The 17,411-nt window shown below is 44.0% G+C and overlaps 1 protein-coding gene across 1 annotated transcript in view; it reads right to left on the reverse strand.

Annotated features, from left to right (window-relative positions):
* The window catches only part of PPIL4 (peptidylprolyl isomerase like 4), a 158,749-nt gene that overhangs the window by 99,191 nt on the left and 42,147 nt on the right, over nt 1-17,411 (reverse strand). The window contains exons 4-5 of the mRNA XM_069955649.1: nt 7,557-7,674; nt 4,521-4,663 (exon numbers count right to left, since the gene is read on the reverse strand). Of these exons, the coding sequence (XP_069811750.1) occupies nt 4,521-4,663; nt 7,557-7,674 (261 nt within the window). The remainder of the gene's footprint in view (nt 1-4,520; nt 4,664-7,556; nt 7,675-17,411) is intronic.

Here is a 17,411-nt window from a genome sequence, read left to right on the forward strand (position 1 = left end):
GCTAATTGGCACTCCTTCAGTTCTGAGCCCAGCTGTGTGCCCATACAGTGGTTTATGCCCACATATGGGGTACCTTTGTACTCAGGAGAACCTGCGTTAAAGATTTTGGGGTGCGCTTTCTCTCCCTTTCCTTGTGAAGTTGAGAAATTTCAAACTAAACAAACATATTATTGTAAAAATTCTAGTTTTTCATTTTTACTGTCTAATTTTGAATACTTTCCTCTAATACCTGTGAGGTCAAAATGCTCACTGCACCCCAAGATGACTTCTTTGAGGGGTGCACTTTCCAAAATGGGGTGACTTTTGGGGGGGGGGGGGTTTCTCTTCTGCGGACACTACAGGGGCTCTGCAAACGCACCTGGCGCTCGGAAACTTGTTCAGCAAAATCTGCACTGAAAATGCTAGTTGGCGCTCCCTTTCTTCTGAGCCCTGCTGTGTGCCCATACAGTGGTTTATGCTCACATATGTGGTACCGTTGTAATCAGGAGAACCTGCGTTACAGAGTTTGGGGTGCGTTCTCTCTCCCTTTCCTTGTGAAGTTGAAAAATTTCAAACTAAACAAACATATTATTGGAAAAAGTCTAGTTTTTCATTTTTACTGTCTAATTTTGAATACTTTCCTCTAATACCTGTGGGGTCAAAATGCTCACTGCACCCCAAGATGACTGCTTTGAGGGGTGCGCTTTCCAAAATGCGGTGACTTTTGGGGGGTTTCTCTTCTGCTGGCACTACAGGGGCACTGCAAACACACCTGGAGCCTGAAAACTTGTACAGCAAAATCTGCACTGAAAATGCTAATTGGCGCTTCTTCCATTCTGAGCCCCGCTGTGTGCCCATACAGTGGTTTACGCCCCCATATGGGGTACCATTGTACTCAGGAGGACCTGCGTTACAAATTGTGGGGTGCTTTTTCTCTCCTGTTGCTTGTGGAAAAAAAAATCCGGCCTAATTGTGAATACTTTCCTCCAGCTCCTGTAGGGTTAAAATGCTCATTATACCCCTAGATTAATTCCTTAGGGTGTGTAGTTTCCAAAATGGGGTCATTTATGGGGTTACAAGTATACAAGCCTCCTAAACACACTTAAAAAAAGAACTGGTCCCTAAAAAAATTTGTAATTTGCTGATACATTTCTAAGCCCCTTAATACCCAAGAAAAGTAAAATATGTTTACGAAATTATGCCAGAATAAAGAGGACATATTGGTAATGTGACCTAGTAACTAATTTATGTGATACGACTTTCTTTTTTTAGAAGCCGAGAATTTCAAAGTTTGTAAAGTGTAAATTTTTCAAATTTTTCATGATATTTTTATGTTTTTCACAAAAAAACACAAAAGATAGTGACCAAATTTTACTACTAATATAAAGTACCATATGTTACAAAAAAACAATCTCAGAATCGCTAGCATATGTTAAAGCATTACGGAGCTATAAAGTGAGACAGGTCAGATTTTGAAAATTTCTCCCCTGTTCCTAGTGAAATTCAGAAATTTCAAACTAAACAAACTTGTTCATGGAAATTTTTTTTTTCCATTTTTATGGTCTAGTTTTCAATACTTTCCTCCAATACCTGTGGGGTCAAAATGCTCACCACACCCCAAGGTGAAGTGAGCATTTTGACCCCACAGGTATTGGAGGAAAGTATTGAAAACTAGACCGTAAAAATGGAAGAAAAAAAATTTCCATGAACAAGTTTGTTTAGTTTGAAATTTCTCAATTTCACTAGGAACAGGGGAGAAAAAGCACGTCAACATTTGTCCTGAGTACAATGTTACCCCATATGTGGGCATAAACCACTGTATGGGCACACAGCAGGGCTCAGAAGAGAGTTTACTGGCAATCTGGTGTGGTTATGGGCAATCTGGGGTGGTTATGAGCAGTCTGTGCCAATCTGGGTTGGTTACAGGCAATCTGGGTTGGTTACGGGCAATCTGGGTTGGTTACGGGCAATCTGGGTTGGTGATGGGCTATCTGGTGGTGTTCACGGGCACTCTGGGGAGGTTACGGGCAATCTGGGGAGGTTACGGGCAATCTGGGGAGGTTACGGGCAATCTGGGTCACTTGACTTTGGTGACAGGGGTAAAAAAGTGCCGACACCATTTGAAACAAGCGATCAGTGTGGGTGGTCCCCAATCATTGCCCCATGCTCTCCGCCACCTCCGATGGTGGAGAGAATGGAGCTTTAATCATTTTTAGGAATCCATCACTGTAAACAGAGTCTGTTCACAGTGATGGCGGCGGCCATCTTTGATCAGATGGCCGCCCAGGGGGGGGAGGGTCAGTGACCAGGTCACTAGGATTAATCCTGGGGACAGGGGGGGACATGTTTTCATCTCCTCTCACAGTATATTCACGGTGAGAAGCGATGAAAGCGTTGAGCTGCAATGGCAATGTACGTTACCGGTGGCCGCCGTTATATTGGTAACAACGGCGATCGTCGGTGAGGGGACTGGCCAGGACTGAGCCCACACTCTGCCCCAACCCCTCAGCTACCTCTGATAGCTGAGAGGAGGGGTCTGCGGGCATTACTGGCGCTGCTGCACTATTCTGTGCCATCGCCATAAAGAGTTGATGGCAGCAGGATAGAGCCCATTAGAGATAGTATCGGCGGTCACTAATAAGATAATACATGTATTCTCTGGGTCACTACGGTTTCGAGGATACCACATTTGTATAGTTTTTTTTTTAACTATTACCACTTTGGCGCAATAGAAACTATCTTCCTAGCAAAAACCCACAAAAACTGTCGCCACAGTTCAAGATCCATAGCGTTCTTATCTTTTGCGTGACAGAGCTGGTTTTGGGCTTATTTTTTGCGTGAAGATCTGTAGTTTCTATTGATACCAAGTTTTATATGTATATGACTTTCTGATCTCTTTTTTGACATATTTTCTAAAGTGGATTGATAAAATAAAGCTATTCTGGTACTTTTTTTTTTTTTTTACAGCATGTGTCGTGCGGTATAATTATTGATATAGTTTATAGATTGGGTTGTTACGGACGTAACAATAGCAAATATGTATAGAATTTGTGTTTTTTTATCACTTTTATGTAATGTTTTATTGTGTATGGGAAATGTAATGAATTTTTATTATGGGGGGGGGCTGGGGGGATGTTTTGTGTTTGGTGCACTTTTTTTTCACTTTTACACTAGTGTACATTACTGTACACTAGTGTAAAATACTTAGATCACTCATACAATACACTGCAGTACCTAATGTACTGCAATGTATTGTATCATGCCTCATGCTGACAGGCAACAGCCACAGCCACCCCTGTCAGCATAAGGCATTTCCATGGTGACCTCGGGGGCCTTAAAAAGGACCCAGGGATCACCATGGAAACATCGGAGGACCGGTCGGCGCTGCGGGACATCGCAATCACGTAAGTGCCCCACAGCGCCGACCGGGACCCACCGGGACCCGTTAGATGCCACTGTCATGGTTTGACAGCGGCACCTAACGGGTCAAACTTTCCGCAGTGGAGAATCCTCCGCTCCGGGCAGTTTCAAGGGGGGAATCAGCTGTCACACTGACAGACGACCCACTGCTCTGCCGCCGCTAGGCGGCAATTTATTCCGATGCGTCCGCCGTTAAGCCCATTAGTGGCCGCCATGAAAAGGCAGCATGGCGGTCACTAAGGGGTTAAAGACCTTTTTTGTTTTAATTTTATTTTTTTTCCTTTTCATATCTACACACATTTTATGATCAAGCATCTTTTATCTTTGAGGTTGAGCCCCACAATAAGGACTTTATCCGATATTATCTTACATGGGATATACTGTTTATGCCTTGTTTTTGTCTAGGTGGGACTGGCAGTGCCAGCTCTGATACTCTGTGCCATTAACCATCATTTAATTGTGTTACTGCATTATTTTTGTGAATACGCTGCAGTACTGTGTGAACACAGCCCTAATTTCACTGCAGAGTTTTGCACAATCAGCAAAGTTGCAGCACCTGCTTCTGGCCGGTCAGAGATGGTGAATCACTCAGGGGATTGGGGGATCCAACCAAGCCTCCTGTGACATCACGCCCTGCCCCTGTCTGCATCATCAGCCTGTGCCTAGCAAACACACACAATGTGAGACAGAGGCATGGAATATTTGTCTCCTAAGGTGGGATAGCAGTGGGAGCAGGAGACAATGTGGATTGGCACATAGGCCATTTTTCTTCACTTCCTGGATTTCAATCAGCTACCAGTGTGGCAGAACCGTACAAATATGGTAACACATTGTATAGACACATCTGTCTAACTTTTTAAATGTACTTTTAATAGAAAACAAGTTTTTCTTATGTGGAGTTCCCCTGTAAGTGCAAAAAAATATAATTCATATATGTAAACGAATAACTAATTCCACACCAAAGTGCTAGTGCTAAATCAAACCAAATTCCACAATAAAGTGCTAGTGCTAAATCAAACCAAATAGTGCATAACAAACACAGATACTGCTTTCCTATCCTGAGGATTTATTCTTAAACTTTTTATGGCATATATTAAAAAACTGAATTTTTTTCGTCATACCGAATGTCTTGGTAAGGAACAAAGTCTTTATCCACAAACGTCTCATTGATCTTCTGCAACACATCTATTCCTTCAGTTACTTCCCCAAACACTGTATGCACCCCATCCAGATAATCCAGATTTACCCCTGTAGTGATAAGGAACTATAAAGAAAGAGATAGTACAGATGGTTTATTATTCACATTTTTTCACACTGTTCTCAATGGAGCTTACAACGTGAAGTTGTATATCACAGGTATGCATGTATACACTAGGGCTAGCGTCATAGAAAAGCAACATATATGGAGGGCATGTAGAGACACGGATATGTGGATACATCCACAGCATATATAGGAGAGGAGACATATTATTAATGGAAAGTATGTGTAAATGAGGTTAACGATGGTTCACTATTATCATTCTGTGTAGGACTGGACAGAGTATAAATACTTCATCAGCAGGGGTGCTGTGCGATCAGCTGTTTGGTTCCCAGTACAGTACACTGGGAATGGAGCCAGAGGCAGTTGGCTTCATTTCCTGTATGATGGTGCCTGGATACCGATATCCCCCTTCAGTGCACAGAGCGCCGAGGAGGAAGGTATGTCTCTTTAAGAGACTCTGTATCCACCAACCCACCCCACCAAACCAATAGTACAATTCGTTTGAAGAGAGCAAATCCTTATCGGTCGTCTCTTTTAAAATGTGCTCAGAGCCTTGGTTAGAGCTAACAATTATCTTTTAAACTTGCAGCACTGTCATACTGGTGTGGTCTAGAGTGGCTTTGCCCCAGGTCTGAGACACCTCTCTTCTTACTCAACCTCCCTCCTCATCATTAGGAAAGCCCCCAGGCAGGATTTCTATTCATTGTTCGTCTAAGGGTGCGTTTACACAGAGAGACTTATCTGACAGATTTTTTAAGTAAAAACCAGGAACAAATTATAAACAGGGAGCAGGTCATAAAGGAAAGACTGAGAAGCATAAAAGACAAAAAAAAAAATGGGGAGCAATCTATTCTTTAAAAAACAACATTTAACCAATAACTCCCCCCGCTGCCAGGATATCTCGTAGCTGCAGCTTCACATCACTACACCTCTCCACGTCGGAAAGAGTTAATCCACGAGACGTGCAGTCACAGATGCCGGCATCTTCTTCTGAGTGCAGCCTCTCAAGACTCCCAGTTCACCTCATCTCTATGACGGGAGCAATCTACTCACTCGCTGAATTCCAAGGTGAGAACAACAGTGGTATTAAAAGTAACAACTTTACTTTTGTCCAAAGTGTATCGGAATACCCAATTCCGTTACGTGTTGGACAACAATAAAGTTGTTTCTTTAAATACCACTGTTTTGCTCACCTTGGAATCTTGCATCTTTTTCCTCACTTTTACTCTTGATCCTGCTGCAGGGTTTATTATATACTTTCCCCCTTGAAGATGGATGGTAAGCCCACCATTGTTTTTATTTACTGCCATTTGCAAAGTAACATTTGTTGCAATCTATTGCTATTATTATATTTAATGTTTGTAGATGCCTCAGCAGACGATCGTTATTCTGTTATCTATCTAGTTTCATGACAGTGCCTGTTCTGTAATTCTCTTATGTAACATCCTTCCGTTTTGGGACATGTAATCCCTGCTTTTCTCTCTTTTGCATGTTTTTGTTAAAACTTTAAATCTTAATAATATCAAGGTTGATTGTTGGTTTTTAAATAATAGATCGCTCCTCATTTTTTGTCTTTTATGCTTCTCTGTATTGGACCGGTGATCTGGATCCTACAGAGCATGGGTCTCCATACTGCGGCCCTCCAGCTGTTGCAATACTACATTTCCCATCATACCTTGACAGCTCAATCCAAAGCTTTAGCTATCTGGGCATGATGGGAATTGTGGTTTTCTAACAGCTGGAGGGCCGCAGTTTGGAGACCCATGCTCCAGAGGGTGTAGTGAACCCGACAGAGCTGCTTCTGCTAATTCTTTGGGTGTTGTTCTGCAGCGAGTGGTGAAGTTTCAACACTCACCAATTGTGAGTGATTTATTCTCTAGTGCACTTTTCACAACATAAGAACGTTACTGCTCCCAAAGTGTGCTTTTTCTGATAAAGGAAATATTGAGATTTCTCCTCTTTTCAAATTAATTCCTGGCTTTGGTTTTCAAAATCTGTCCGATAAAGTTCTCTGTGTAAATTAACCATAAATAGAAATCCTGCCTGGGGGCGCTCCTAATGATGAGGAGGGTGGTGAGGAAGAAACGAAAGGCGTCGCAGACCTGGGACAAAGACACTCTTGGACACACCAGTATGAAACAGGGCTGCAAGATTAAAAGATAATTTTTTGTTCTAACCAAGGCAACGGACACATTTAACGGATGGTACTAGTAGATTGATGGGGTGGGTTGGTGGATACAGAGTTGCTTTAACTTCCTCCTCTGCACAATTCCTGTGCTGTTAGCAGTGTAATCCTTGGTCCTTAGCCCCATTAGGAGCACTGCCCCACCCCCATCGCACGAGCCAGCCCACTCCATCTAATGATAATCAATGGTACAGGCAGACAGGCTCACATGATAGGGGCAGGGCAGTGCTCCTAACGGTGCTCTGTTACACTGTTAACCGCATGGGAACGACGTCAAGGAGCAAGGTAAGAGGCAAACTTTCCTTATTGGTGCCCCATGCACTATAGGGGGCTATCAGCAGGTTAGGTTTTTCTAACCTGCTGATAGTTCCCCTTTAACATCTGAACTGTAGCAATAAGGTTGCCTGGTCACATGAATCCCTTTTACATAATATGGACAGCTAGATGCTGAGCATATCATACCCAGAGAAAGGTTTGCTTCAGGCGAACTATTGAAGAAGGGGAAGCTTAAGAACACACATAATGCTCTAGGCAATGTTCTGTTGGGAAAGCTTGGGTCCTGGCGTTCATGTTAATGTTATTCTGATGCAGACCACATCAAAGTAACATCAACATGATGTGTCTCAGTACACTGGGACATACACAATATCAGGCTATGAGTTTTAATGTAATGGCTGCTCTATGTATGTTACATAGGGTCATCCTTCTCACCTGTGATCCATGCAGATCATTGCCATTGTTCACCATCGATACAGTTCCCATCTTCCTGTGTTTTATTCTTGGAACTTTTTCAGGTTCAAAATAACGTGCCTGGTCTCCATACAACTTACTGAAATAATAGGTCAGAAACAGGACAAAAAGAATGTCAAGGCTTTTTAAAGAGAACTTTTTTTTTTCTTCTTATGTACAAATCTAAGCCTGAAGGGGTATTCCACTCAAACATAACTTTTGATATGTTGCTGCCCAAGGTGAAACTAACAATTTATTCCATACTTGTTATTATGTATTCAGTGTTTTTCTCACAGTTCTGAGCTGCTGCTTTTTTGCAGGAAAAAAAAAAATATATATCATCTGTGGGAGCTTTTCTCCCCCCCCCCCTTTTTTTGAGATAGCTGATGTAAACAAGTCCGTGTCAAACTTTATCTGCAACGCTGATTATCTTGCAATGCTGGGAGGGTTATTCTGAGGTCAAGTTGCTAATGAACTCACTGTGATTAAGGGCCCTTTTCCACCGGACGATTATCGTTAAATCGTTCGAATCTAAACAATAATCGTTCGGTTGAAATGCAGTTAACGATTGACGACCGAACGAGAAATCGTTGATCGCTTTATAAGACCTGGACCTATTTTTATCGTTGCTCGTTCGCAAATCGTTCGCATTGAATAAGACATCATTCGGTCGTTTGCAGTAGATACAAATGCAATAGCGAAGAAATAGCGATGAAAAAAACGATCGCAAATATGATCATAAGTAACGATTATCGTTCCATGGAAATGAGTGAACGTTTTCAGGTCTTTCGCAATAGCGGTCGTTTGAGATCGTTAATCGTTAACGATTATGCGAACAAAAATCGTCCGGTGGAATAGGGCCCTAACCCTCACGGCTTTACAAAAAAGCTACAATGTGTTAGATAAAGCCAGTCAGGGACTTGTTTACATCAGCAGTCTCAGAATGGAGGGGGAAGAAGAGGGAGACAGAGAGAAAAGCTCACACACAGATTTTTGTGTTATAGGCAGAAAGCAGCAGTTGAGAACTGGGGGGGGGGGGGGAGGGTGTGTGTGAATAAATAAATAGATGACAAGTATGGAATGAATTATTAGTTTCTTCATGGGAGGGGTGTGTGTTTGAAAAAATAGCTAACAAGTATGAAATGAATTCTTAGTCTCTCCACGGGCAGCAACATAGCAAAAGTTATGTTTGAGTGGAATACCCCTTTAATGCCTCCCTGCCCGTACAACTACCTTATGCACCCCCACACCAAGTTCCTGATCTCTCCAACTGCTGCAACTGTTCACTACTGCTGTTACTTAAAACATAGAACTCCCACAGTGATGCAGGTGCATCCCAATGACCACATTTCCATAGTTCTTTCATGATAAATGAAATGGTAAATCTTAGTATATTGTACACCAACACCCCAAATGTTTCCCCACGACTCCCTAGCACCCCCACCCCTTCCGTGCATCTTGGCCCACCCCACTAGCGGCTATGGACTACTTCTTTAATAAAGTAGCCTTGCTAATTAGCTAACCTCACTACAATGGACATGCAAGATGATAAGATGATTGAATAGGTAAACACTGTGCGCACCAGGGCTGTGGAGTCAGTAGGCCACGGCTCTGTCTCCAACTCAGACTCCTGAATTTTCTCAGGACTGACTCCAGTTCCTTCATCAATGGCCAGTCAGACACCAGGGGACTTATTTGTCCAACTAGTGTAAAGTAGATCTGGCTCAGCATATTCAGTATAAATGTCCTACATGAACTGAGGCTACTTCAGAGTAAATAAGGTAAGCTATAAAGCAGATTCTTCTGTGTGTGTGCAGTGGATGCAGCTAGTCTCCAGCCTTCATCTCCAGAACAATCATATTTAGACTAGATGGAACACGTGGTCTTTTTTGCTGACAATCTTCTCTTTCTTTTTTTTTTTTATCAAATAACAAATTACAAAGTATCAAATAAAATGAGAATTATAATCTATACAGCATGTTGTATTTATGTGAAAATAACGTAACCGGGTGGGGGCGCATGGCCTGTCCAACATTTTCACCTTATCTAATACAGGGAGAATAACAAAAAGAGGATAGTAATTGGGACAGAGTAGAAAAGAAAAAGGACAAACTTACGAGAGGGGGGAGTAGGTAGATTGAGGGAAATGGGAAAGGGAGCAAGGGGGGGGGGGGGGGGGGGGGGGGAGGGGGGAAGTGGGGTAGTAAGTACCTGCAGCGCCACCAGTCTGTGGCTCCACACCACCCAAAAGGAAAGGATCTCAGAGAGAGACAATATCAGCACTCAGCAAATCTTTGTATGCATCCAATTCTTGAAAGGTTATCCAGGACGACCAGGTAGTATCTTTTATTGGAGGAGTGAAATTCAGAGGTGAGGTCCTCGATGTGCATTAGATCGTTCACCTTAGCAAACCACAACGGGACTGTAAGAGGCAAACGTTGCTTCCAGCACAGCGGGATACATGACCTCGCCGCCATCACCTGGAAACTGAGTAAGTAACGTTTCTACGCCTCTGGAGTGATCCCCAGTGATGGAGAAGGAAAAGGGCCGGGCCCATCTGCATTGTGGGACCTGTAACCTGTTTGATCACTCTCGTCACCTCTGACCAGAAGTGGTGAAGTAGCGTACATTCCCAAAACACATGCAAAAATGTCCCTTCTTCCTGCTCACCTCTCCAGCAAACAGGGTCTAACTGAGGTATGAGTTTGTGTAGCTTAGCAGGGACTCAATATGAGCGGGAGAGGATTTTGTAGCTGGCTTCTTGGAATTTGGAACTGATAGAGGACTTTTGCGTCAGATAAAAGATCCTATTCCGCTGAGCATCAGTAAAGGTGATCCCTAGATCAAATTCCCATTTTAATACAAGTGCGGGTGGTGGTTCTTCAGGTGTGGTTAGAAGAAGCTTGTAGGTAATAGAGAGAGTGTGTCTAAACGGTTCCTTACCTACACGTAACTTCTCAAAGTCAGTGAGGGTTTTTTCATAGTGAGCAGGTGGGGGCAGCGACGTTAGATAATGGCGTAGCTATGCCACTCTCCAAGTTCCTAAGAAGCACGGGTCCGTCTGGGTTTGAAGATGGTCTGCAGAGCACCAGGCTCTGTCTCTGAGAAAATGTTGGGCTCTAAATGACCCCGCCGCTATCCAATCCCTAAACACTTTATCATTTACACTGGGGCTAAAATCAGGGCGACCTAGAACAGGTGTCATTTTAGAAGTGCCCGGTAAGCAATATTGTCTTATTAAGTTATCCGAACACGCAGCAATCGTCGGACCTATAGTAGGGTGGCACTTAATCTCACTGACTCGGTCTCCCGGCAGCCAAGCAATCCCACCTAACGGTATGCCTATGTATGACTGCAAGATTGCCACCCAGGGTTTCCTACTGCTGTTTCTGCACCAGTTTATGATGTGTGAGAGGTAACTGGCCAGGCAATATTTTCTGATATCAGGCAATACCTCCCCTCCGCATTCTTTAGGAAGAGTAAGGAATTATTTCCGAATGCAGGCCGGCTTGTCTCCCCATATAAAGCACGTCTGTGTAGATGACATGGACTGGAAAATTGCTACCAGTATGCGGATAGGAAGGCACTAAAAGAGGGACAAAATCCTAAGCAATACATTTATTTTGAGTATGGTGCAGCGGCCAAACCACGTATGAAGACCCTAAGTCCATCGGGCACAGTCAGATTTAATAGCGTTTAACAGTGGGAGGTAATTTTGTTGGTATAGCGTACTAAAGGTCTGCTGCTAGATAAATGCCTAAATATTTAATAGAATTGGTGGGGGCCCACGAAAAACTAATGGAAGAGCGTAACCGTGTTTTCACTTCGCCAGGTAAAGTAATGTTCAAAGCCTCCGATTTTGAAAAATTAATCTTAAAATTAGAAAGCCTGGCGAAAGTTGCAAATTCAGCCACTAAGTTGGGTAAGGCCACGGTGGGATTCGAAATGTAAATTAAATTGTCAGCGTAAGCCGCTATCTTGTAGTGTGTTCTTTGTACTTGTATCTCTGAAATACTCTAATTTGCCCTGACATAGCACAAGAAAGGCTCCAAGGTTAAAATAAGGATGAGTGGGGACAGAAGGCATCCCTGCCACGTGCAATTATGAATTCGGAAGCTCTCTGAAAGAATGCAGTTGGTTCTGACTAGTGCACTCGGAACGAAATACAGCTATGAAACCCAAGCCAGAAAGGACAGGCCGATGCCAAGAAATTTCCACTATGAAGGACCAATTAACCCGATAGAACGCCTTTTCAGCGTCTGTGGAGAGTAGCATAAGAGGACTCCTGCAGGTTCGCCTTGTGAATCGGTTAACCCCTAGACGATCCTGGGCATACCCGTACGTCCAGCGGTCGCCTAGGGGAGTTCAGAGCAGGGCCGCCGTCACGGTGCCGGGCAGTTATTGTCCTAAAAAAAAAAAAAAAATTTTTTAAGCGCCACTATTAGCAGGTTCAGACCAGTGAACCAGCTGATATGAGCCAGTCTCTCTTTGATAAGAAGAAATATGTTCATCCGCAGCTTCATAAAATTTTTAAACGTCACAAAACATAAAATAACAAATGATTTAAAAGACACGCCGACGCGTTGCAGGGTGAGAACCCCTTAATCATGGCAATCATAATGAAGTTACAGCTAGTTTAAATGTGGATCGGATGTGACGTTAGACTAGAAAGGAACGCCCAACGGGGCAAAATGCACCTGTGCGTCCGTCTCAGGTAAGTCACATGACTGATTTACAGCTCAAATTGAAAAACAAATAAAAATAAAAATAAACCAGTGACACAAAAAAGAAATAACATAAGAGTGTACACAGACAAATACATTCAGTAAATATAGTATAAATCGGTTCTATAGTTTAACCCTTTCGGGAACCTGGTATTAAGGTTAAGGATCCACAGCGCCTCCCTTTTCCTAACCATGCAGCAGTCACCCTCCCCATGTAACTAAGAATCTCCCCATTGGAGAATTTATCAGACTTATCCGCACATGTTCAGACCGTGCGGGTTACGTAACGGGTGCTCAACAACTGGAATTAAGACTTTTGGCTAGAGGATATAATAATCATGTCATAAAAAGGGCCCGTCATATAGCAGAGCAGAGGAATAGGGAGTACCACTTACGAGATAGAGGTGTTGATCCATATATGGGCGAGACGGTTAACTTTAAAAATGTTAAGCCTAAATGTGATATCACCTTCTCCACAAATTACAGCCCACAGTATAATGACATACGTAACATTATAAAAAAATATTTACCTTTGCTGTTTTGTGATCCCAAGTGTGAACAGATCCTTAACAATAAAGTGAGATATGTCGCAAGGAGAGGTCAAACTTTGGGCAATCTTTTGTCCCCAAGTGACATTGGAAATAGTCCACAGCCACACACACAAAATTGGCTTAAAACTACGGGCTTTTTTCCATGTGCGGTACCGCGATGCGGTATGTGCCGCTATGTTACTAAAAAACAGTCAGTGGTGTCGTCCAGTACGGGTCGCGATTTCAGGATCCGATCCTTCATTAACTGCAATTCATCCCACATCGTGTATGTTGCACACTGCACGCAGTGTGATTTGCAGTACGTGGGGTCCAGTATCAGGAAACTCAAAACCCGTATTGGAGAACACCTATCTGATATCAGAATGTCCATTTCATCCGTCAATACTCGTTCACTTTCGGGTCTTGCTAGACACTTTGTTGAGTGTCATGCAGGAGATACGAGTAGCCTAAAGGTTGCCGCGATTGAAAGGGTCAATAGACCCAAACGCGGGGGTGATTGGACATGCATGGTTAGGAAAAGGGAGGCGCTGTGGATCCTTAACCTTAATACCAGGTTCCCGAAAGGGTTAAACTATAGAACCGATTTATACTATATTTACTGAATGTATTTGTCTGTGTACACTCTTATGTTATTTCTTTTTTGTGTCACTGGTTTATTTTTATTTTTATTTGTTTTTCAATTTGAGCTGTAAATCAGTCATGTGACTTACCTGAGACGGACGCACAGGTGCATTTTGCCCCGTTGGGCGTTCCTTTCTAGTCTAACGTCACATCCGATCCACATTTAAACTAGCTGTAACTTCATTATGATTGCCATGATTAAGGGGTTCTCACCCTGCAACGCGTCGGAGTGTCTTTTAAATCATTTGTTATTTTATGTTTTGTGACGTTTAATAAAAGCTACTGAATTTTATGAAGCTGCGGATGAACATATTTCTTCTTATCACGGATGATTCGGGCCGCGGTCCCCAATGTTAGTACCCGCGAGCTTCTACATCACGGAGATCCATATGTCTGGTGAAGCAAGGCTGCGTGGGTGAGCTGACAACCCTTTACCTGTTCCATTCCAGTCTCTCTTTACCTGAGGACTCCTGTCCCGCCTACTATGCATATTCATATATGCATAGCTAGGCCGCTTGCTACAGGCTCCTTGCTGCTGCTTCCCGCTGTAACAAGAGGCCTAGCTAAGCATATATGAATATGCATAGTGAATGAGCCGGAAGGGGGCAGGCTAGGGTTGCCAAGCGGGTGCTCTGGGAGCATGGGGAACGCCCCAAATGCTCTGAACCAGCTCATTAGCATATTGGGAATTATATCAAAACGCCACTATACCGGACCCCACAGCAATAAGATGTACAGCCCCGGAATACTGAGGTAAAGAGCGACTCGCTCATATCAGCAGGTTCACTGGCCTGAACTTGCTGATTTGTGCCGCTTTAAACTTGCAGCCCAGTGTCAAATTGGCGTGGCCTAGAGTGTGTGTGCCCAAGCCTCTCCGTCCCTCCTCCCCGGCCTCCTCATCATTAGGAATGCCCCCGGGCAGGATTTTTCCTGTTCCTCACCTCATGTGCAGTGTTCACACAGGTGATGAATAGGAGCAATTGTTCTAGGAGCATTCCTAATGATAAAGAGGGTGGGGAGGAGGGACAGAGGAGTGTCACAATCCTAGGGCATATACACTCTAGGCCACACCAATTTGACACAAGGCTGCAAGTTTAAAAGTTGTTTTTTTTAGGACAAAAACTGCATCACCTGCCGTATGGACCCCGGGACAGATCTTTGCTTAAAAGCAGCTATCCGAAGATACAAACGGTTTTGGGAGGTAAGATTGTGGGTACAGAGTTGCTTTAAGAACTCCTTGTACTGGGTAGAAGGGGGGTGGGGGAGAGGTATGGCCTGCACAGGACGGTCTATAGCACTAAGACTTGCATCAGGGGACAGGACAGGTAATCTCTTCATAGCTGTAATCCCTCTCTCCTCAGAGTGCTGCTATACTGTGCTCACCCTATACCCTGCTTTTTCCTTCATGCGCCCTGCAGTCTCTGTCAGTCCTTGTGTTTCCCATACTCTCCATTCCTGCTATAATGTGCCTGCACTTACACTCAGCTATACACACTGCTGTTATAATGTGCCTGCACTCACACTCAGCCACCTCCCCCCGACCGACCACTACGCCATCAACACACCCAGCTCTACGCAGGCTCTGTACTCCATATAAATTACAGTGCAGATATATTAAGCGACTCACAGGGGATGTTTCTTTTTCATTTTCTTCTCCATCTGCCCTGGGCCCTGATCTCAAATCACAAAGTCACAAATCCACAGAATCTGCCAGACAAACATATCAGGCTCCTCACTCCTCACCATCCTCATCTCTCGACAAACTGAACGTGTATTGGCCCCTTTAAGCCCTCTTTCAGTGGGTAGCCCGGACTCTTTGTAGTATGTGTGAGTTATATATTTATATCCCCCTTATAGTATATCCCCCCCCCCCTTTGTTTAGACACCTTATAGATGGTCCCTTGTTCGGTCTTTAATACAGATGGCCCCATGAGCATCTACTCTGTGTAGTCGCTTTATAGTAGATAACAACCTCTGTGCATCCCCTTTATCAGGGGTCGGGATCCTCAGCTCTCCAGCTGTTTCAAAACTACAAATCCCATTATGTGTAGACAGTCAAAGCTAAAGCTGTAGTTTTGCAACAGCTGAAGAGCCAAGGTTTCCTATCCCTGCCCTATAGTATATGGCCCCCTCTGTGTAGTGCCCTTATAAATGACCCCTCTGTGTAGTCCACTAGAGTAGATGCCCCCCCTCTGTGCATGCCCTATTGTATACACTTCTCCCAGTGTAGTTCCCCTTAGATATGGCCTCTTTGTAGTTCCCCTTATAAATGCACCCTACTCCCCGTTATAGATGGCCCCTCTGTGTAGTTACCCTTTTAAATGGCCCCAATTGTTGTCCCCCTCTGTGCAGTGCCTCTTATAGATGCCTCCTTTGTGTTGCCCTCTAATAGATGACCACCATGTTGCCTCCCCTTTTAAATGCCCCAATCTACAAATGGCCCCCTTATGTTGTCACATCCATATAGGTAGCCCCCAGTGTTGTTCATCCCCCATATAGATAGCCCCCAGTGTTGTCAGTTCCCCATACAGGTAGCCTCCTTATGTTGTCCTTCCCCCATATAGATAGCCCCCAGTGTTGTACATTCCCATCCACCATATAGGTAGCCCCCAATGTTGTCCAGCCTCTATATAGGTAGCCCCCTTATGTTGTCCATCCCCCATATAGGTAACCCCCAGTGTTGTCCATGTCCATCCCCATCCCCCATATAGGTAGCCACCCAGTGTTGTCCATCCCGCATACAGGTAGCCCCCAGTGTTGTTCCCCTCTTATAAAAAGAAAAAAAAAAAAAAGATACAACTCACCTAACCACACGCTCCCCCGTCGCGGGTCTCTTCTTCTCTTTTCCCCTGCCTGATGAGCAGCTCCTTGGTAGCGTGTAGAATGCTCACTGTACCGGAAGTCCCAGCCGCTGGGCAGGGCCGGCGTTGGGGGGGGGGGGGGGGGGGGGGACAGGGAAAATGCCCAGGGCCTCCTACCGCAGTTACAGTGAAAGTTAGGGGGCAAGAGCGCACTGGCAGCCTCCTCCAGCATCTGGGAGTGATCCCTGGCTACAGCTAATGGCTGCTGTCAGGGGATCACACGGAGGCTGCAAGACGCTGTGCTCCTTGAGTGTAGCCCCCCCCCTCCCCTAGCTCCTCTTACTGCACTGTGTGACCTCCTCCGTGGAGGAGAATGTTGCAGTATGAGGATCCCAGCCTGCTGCTGCAAGGAAAATGAGGGAGATGCACCACTACACCCAGCATGCTGCTAAAGGGAGTAAGTACGCTGTATATGTAGTGTGTAGTGTTAATGTGTATGAATGTGGGTGTATAATGGATGAATGTAGTGTGTGTATGGTTAAACACATATACACACTACCGTTCAAAAGTTTGGGGTCACATTGAAATGTCCTTATTTTTTAAGGAAAAGCACTGTACTTTTCAATGAAGATAACTTTAAAATAGTCCTAACTTCAAACAAATACCCTCTATACATTGCTAATGTGGTAAATGACTATTTTAGCTGCAAATGTCTAGTTTTTGGTGCAATATCTACATAGGTGTATAGAGGCCCATTTCCAGCAACTATCACTCCAGTGTTCTAATGGTACAATGTGTTTGCTCATTGGCTCAGAAGGCTAATTGATGATTAGAAAACCCTTGTGCAATCATGTTCACACATTTGAAAACAGTCTAGCTTGTTACAGAAGCTACAAAACTGCCCTTCCTTTGAGCAGATTGTGTTTCTGGAGCATCACATTTGTGGGGTCAATTAAACGCTCAAAATGGCCAGAAAAAGAGAACTTTCATCTGAAACTCGACAGTATTCTTTTTCTTAGAAATGAAGGCTATTCCATGCGAGAAATAGAAGAAATTAAAGATTTCCTACAACGGTGTGTACTACTCCCTTCAGAGGACAGCACAAACAGGCTCTAACCAGAGTAGAAAAAGAAGTGGGAG

The sequence above is a fragment of the Dendropsophus ebraccatus genome (assembly GCF_027789765.1).
Source record: "Dendropsophus ebraccatus isolate aDenEbr1 chromosome 6 unlocalized genomic scaffold, aDenEbr1.pat SUPER_6_unloc_1, whole genome shotgun sequence".
Classification (NCBI taxonomy): domain Eukaryota; kingdom Metazoa; phylum Chordata; class Amphibia; order Anura; family Hylidae; genus Dendropsophus; species Dendropsophus ebraccatus.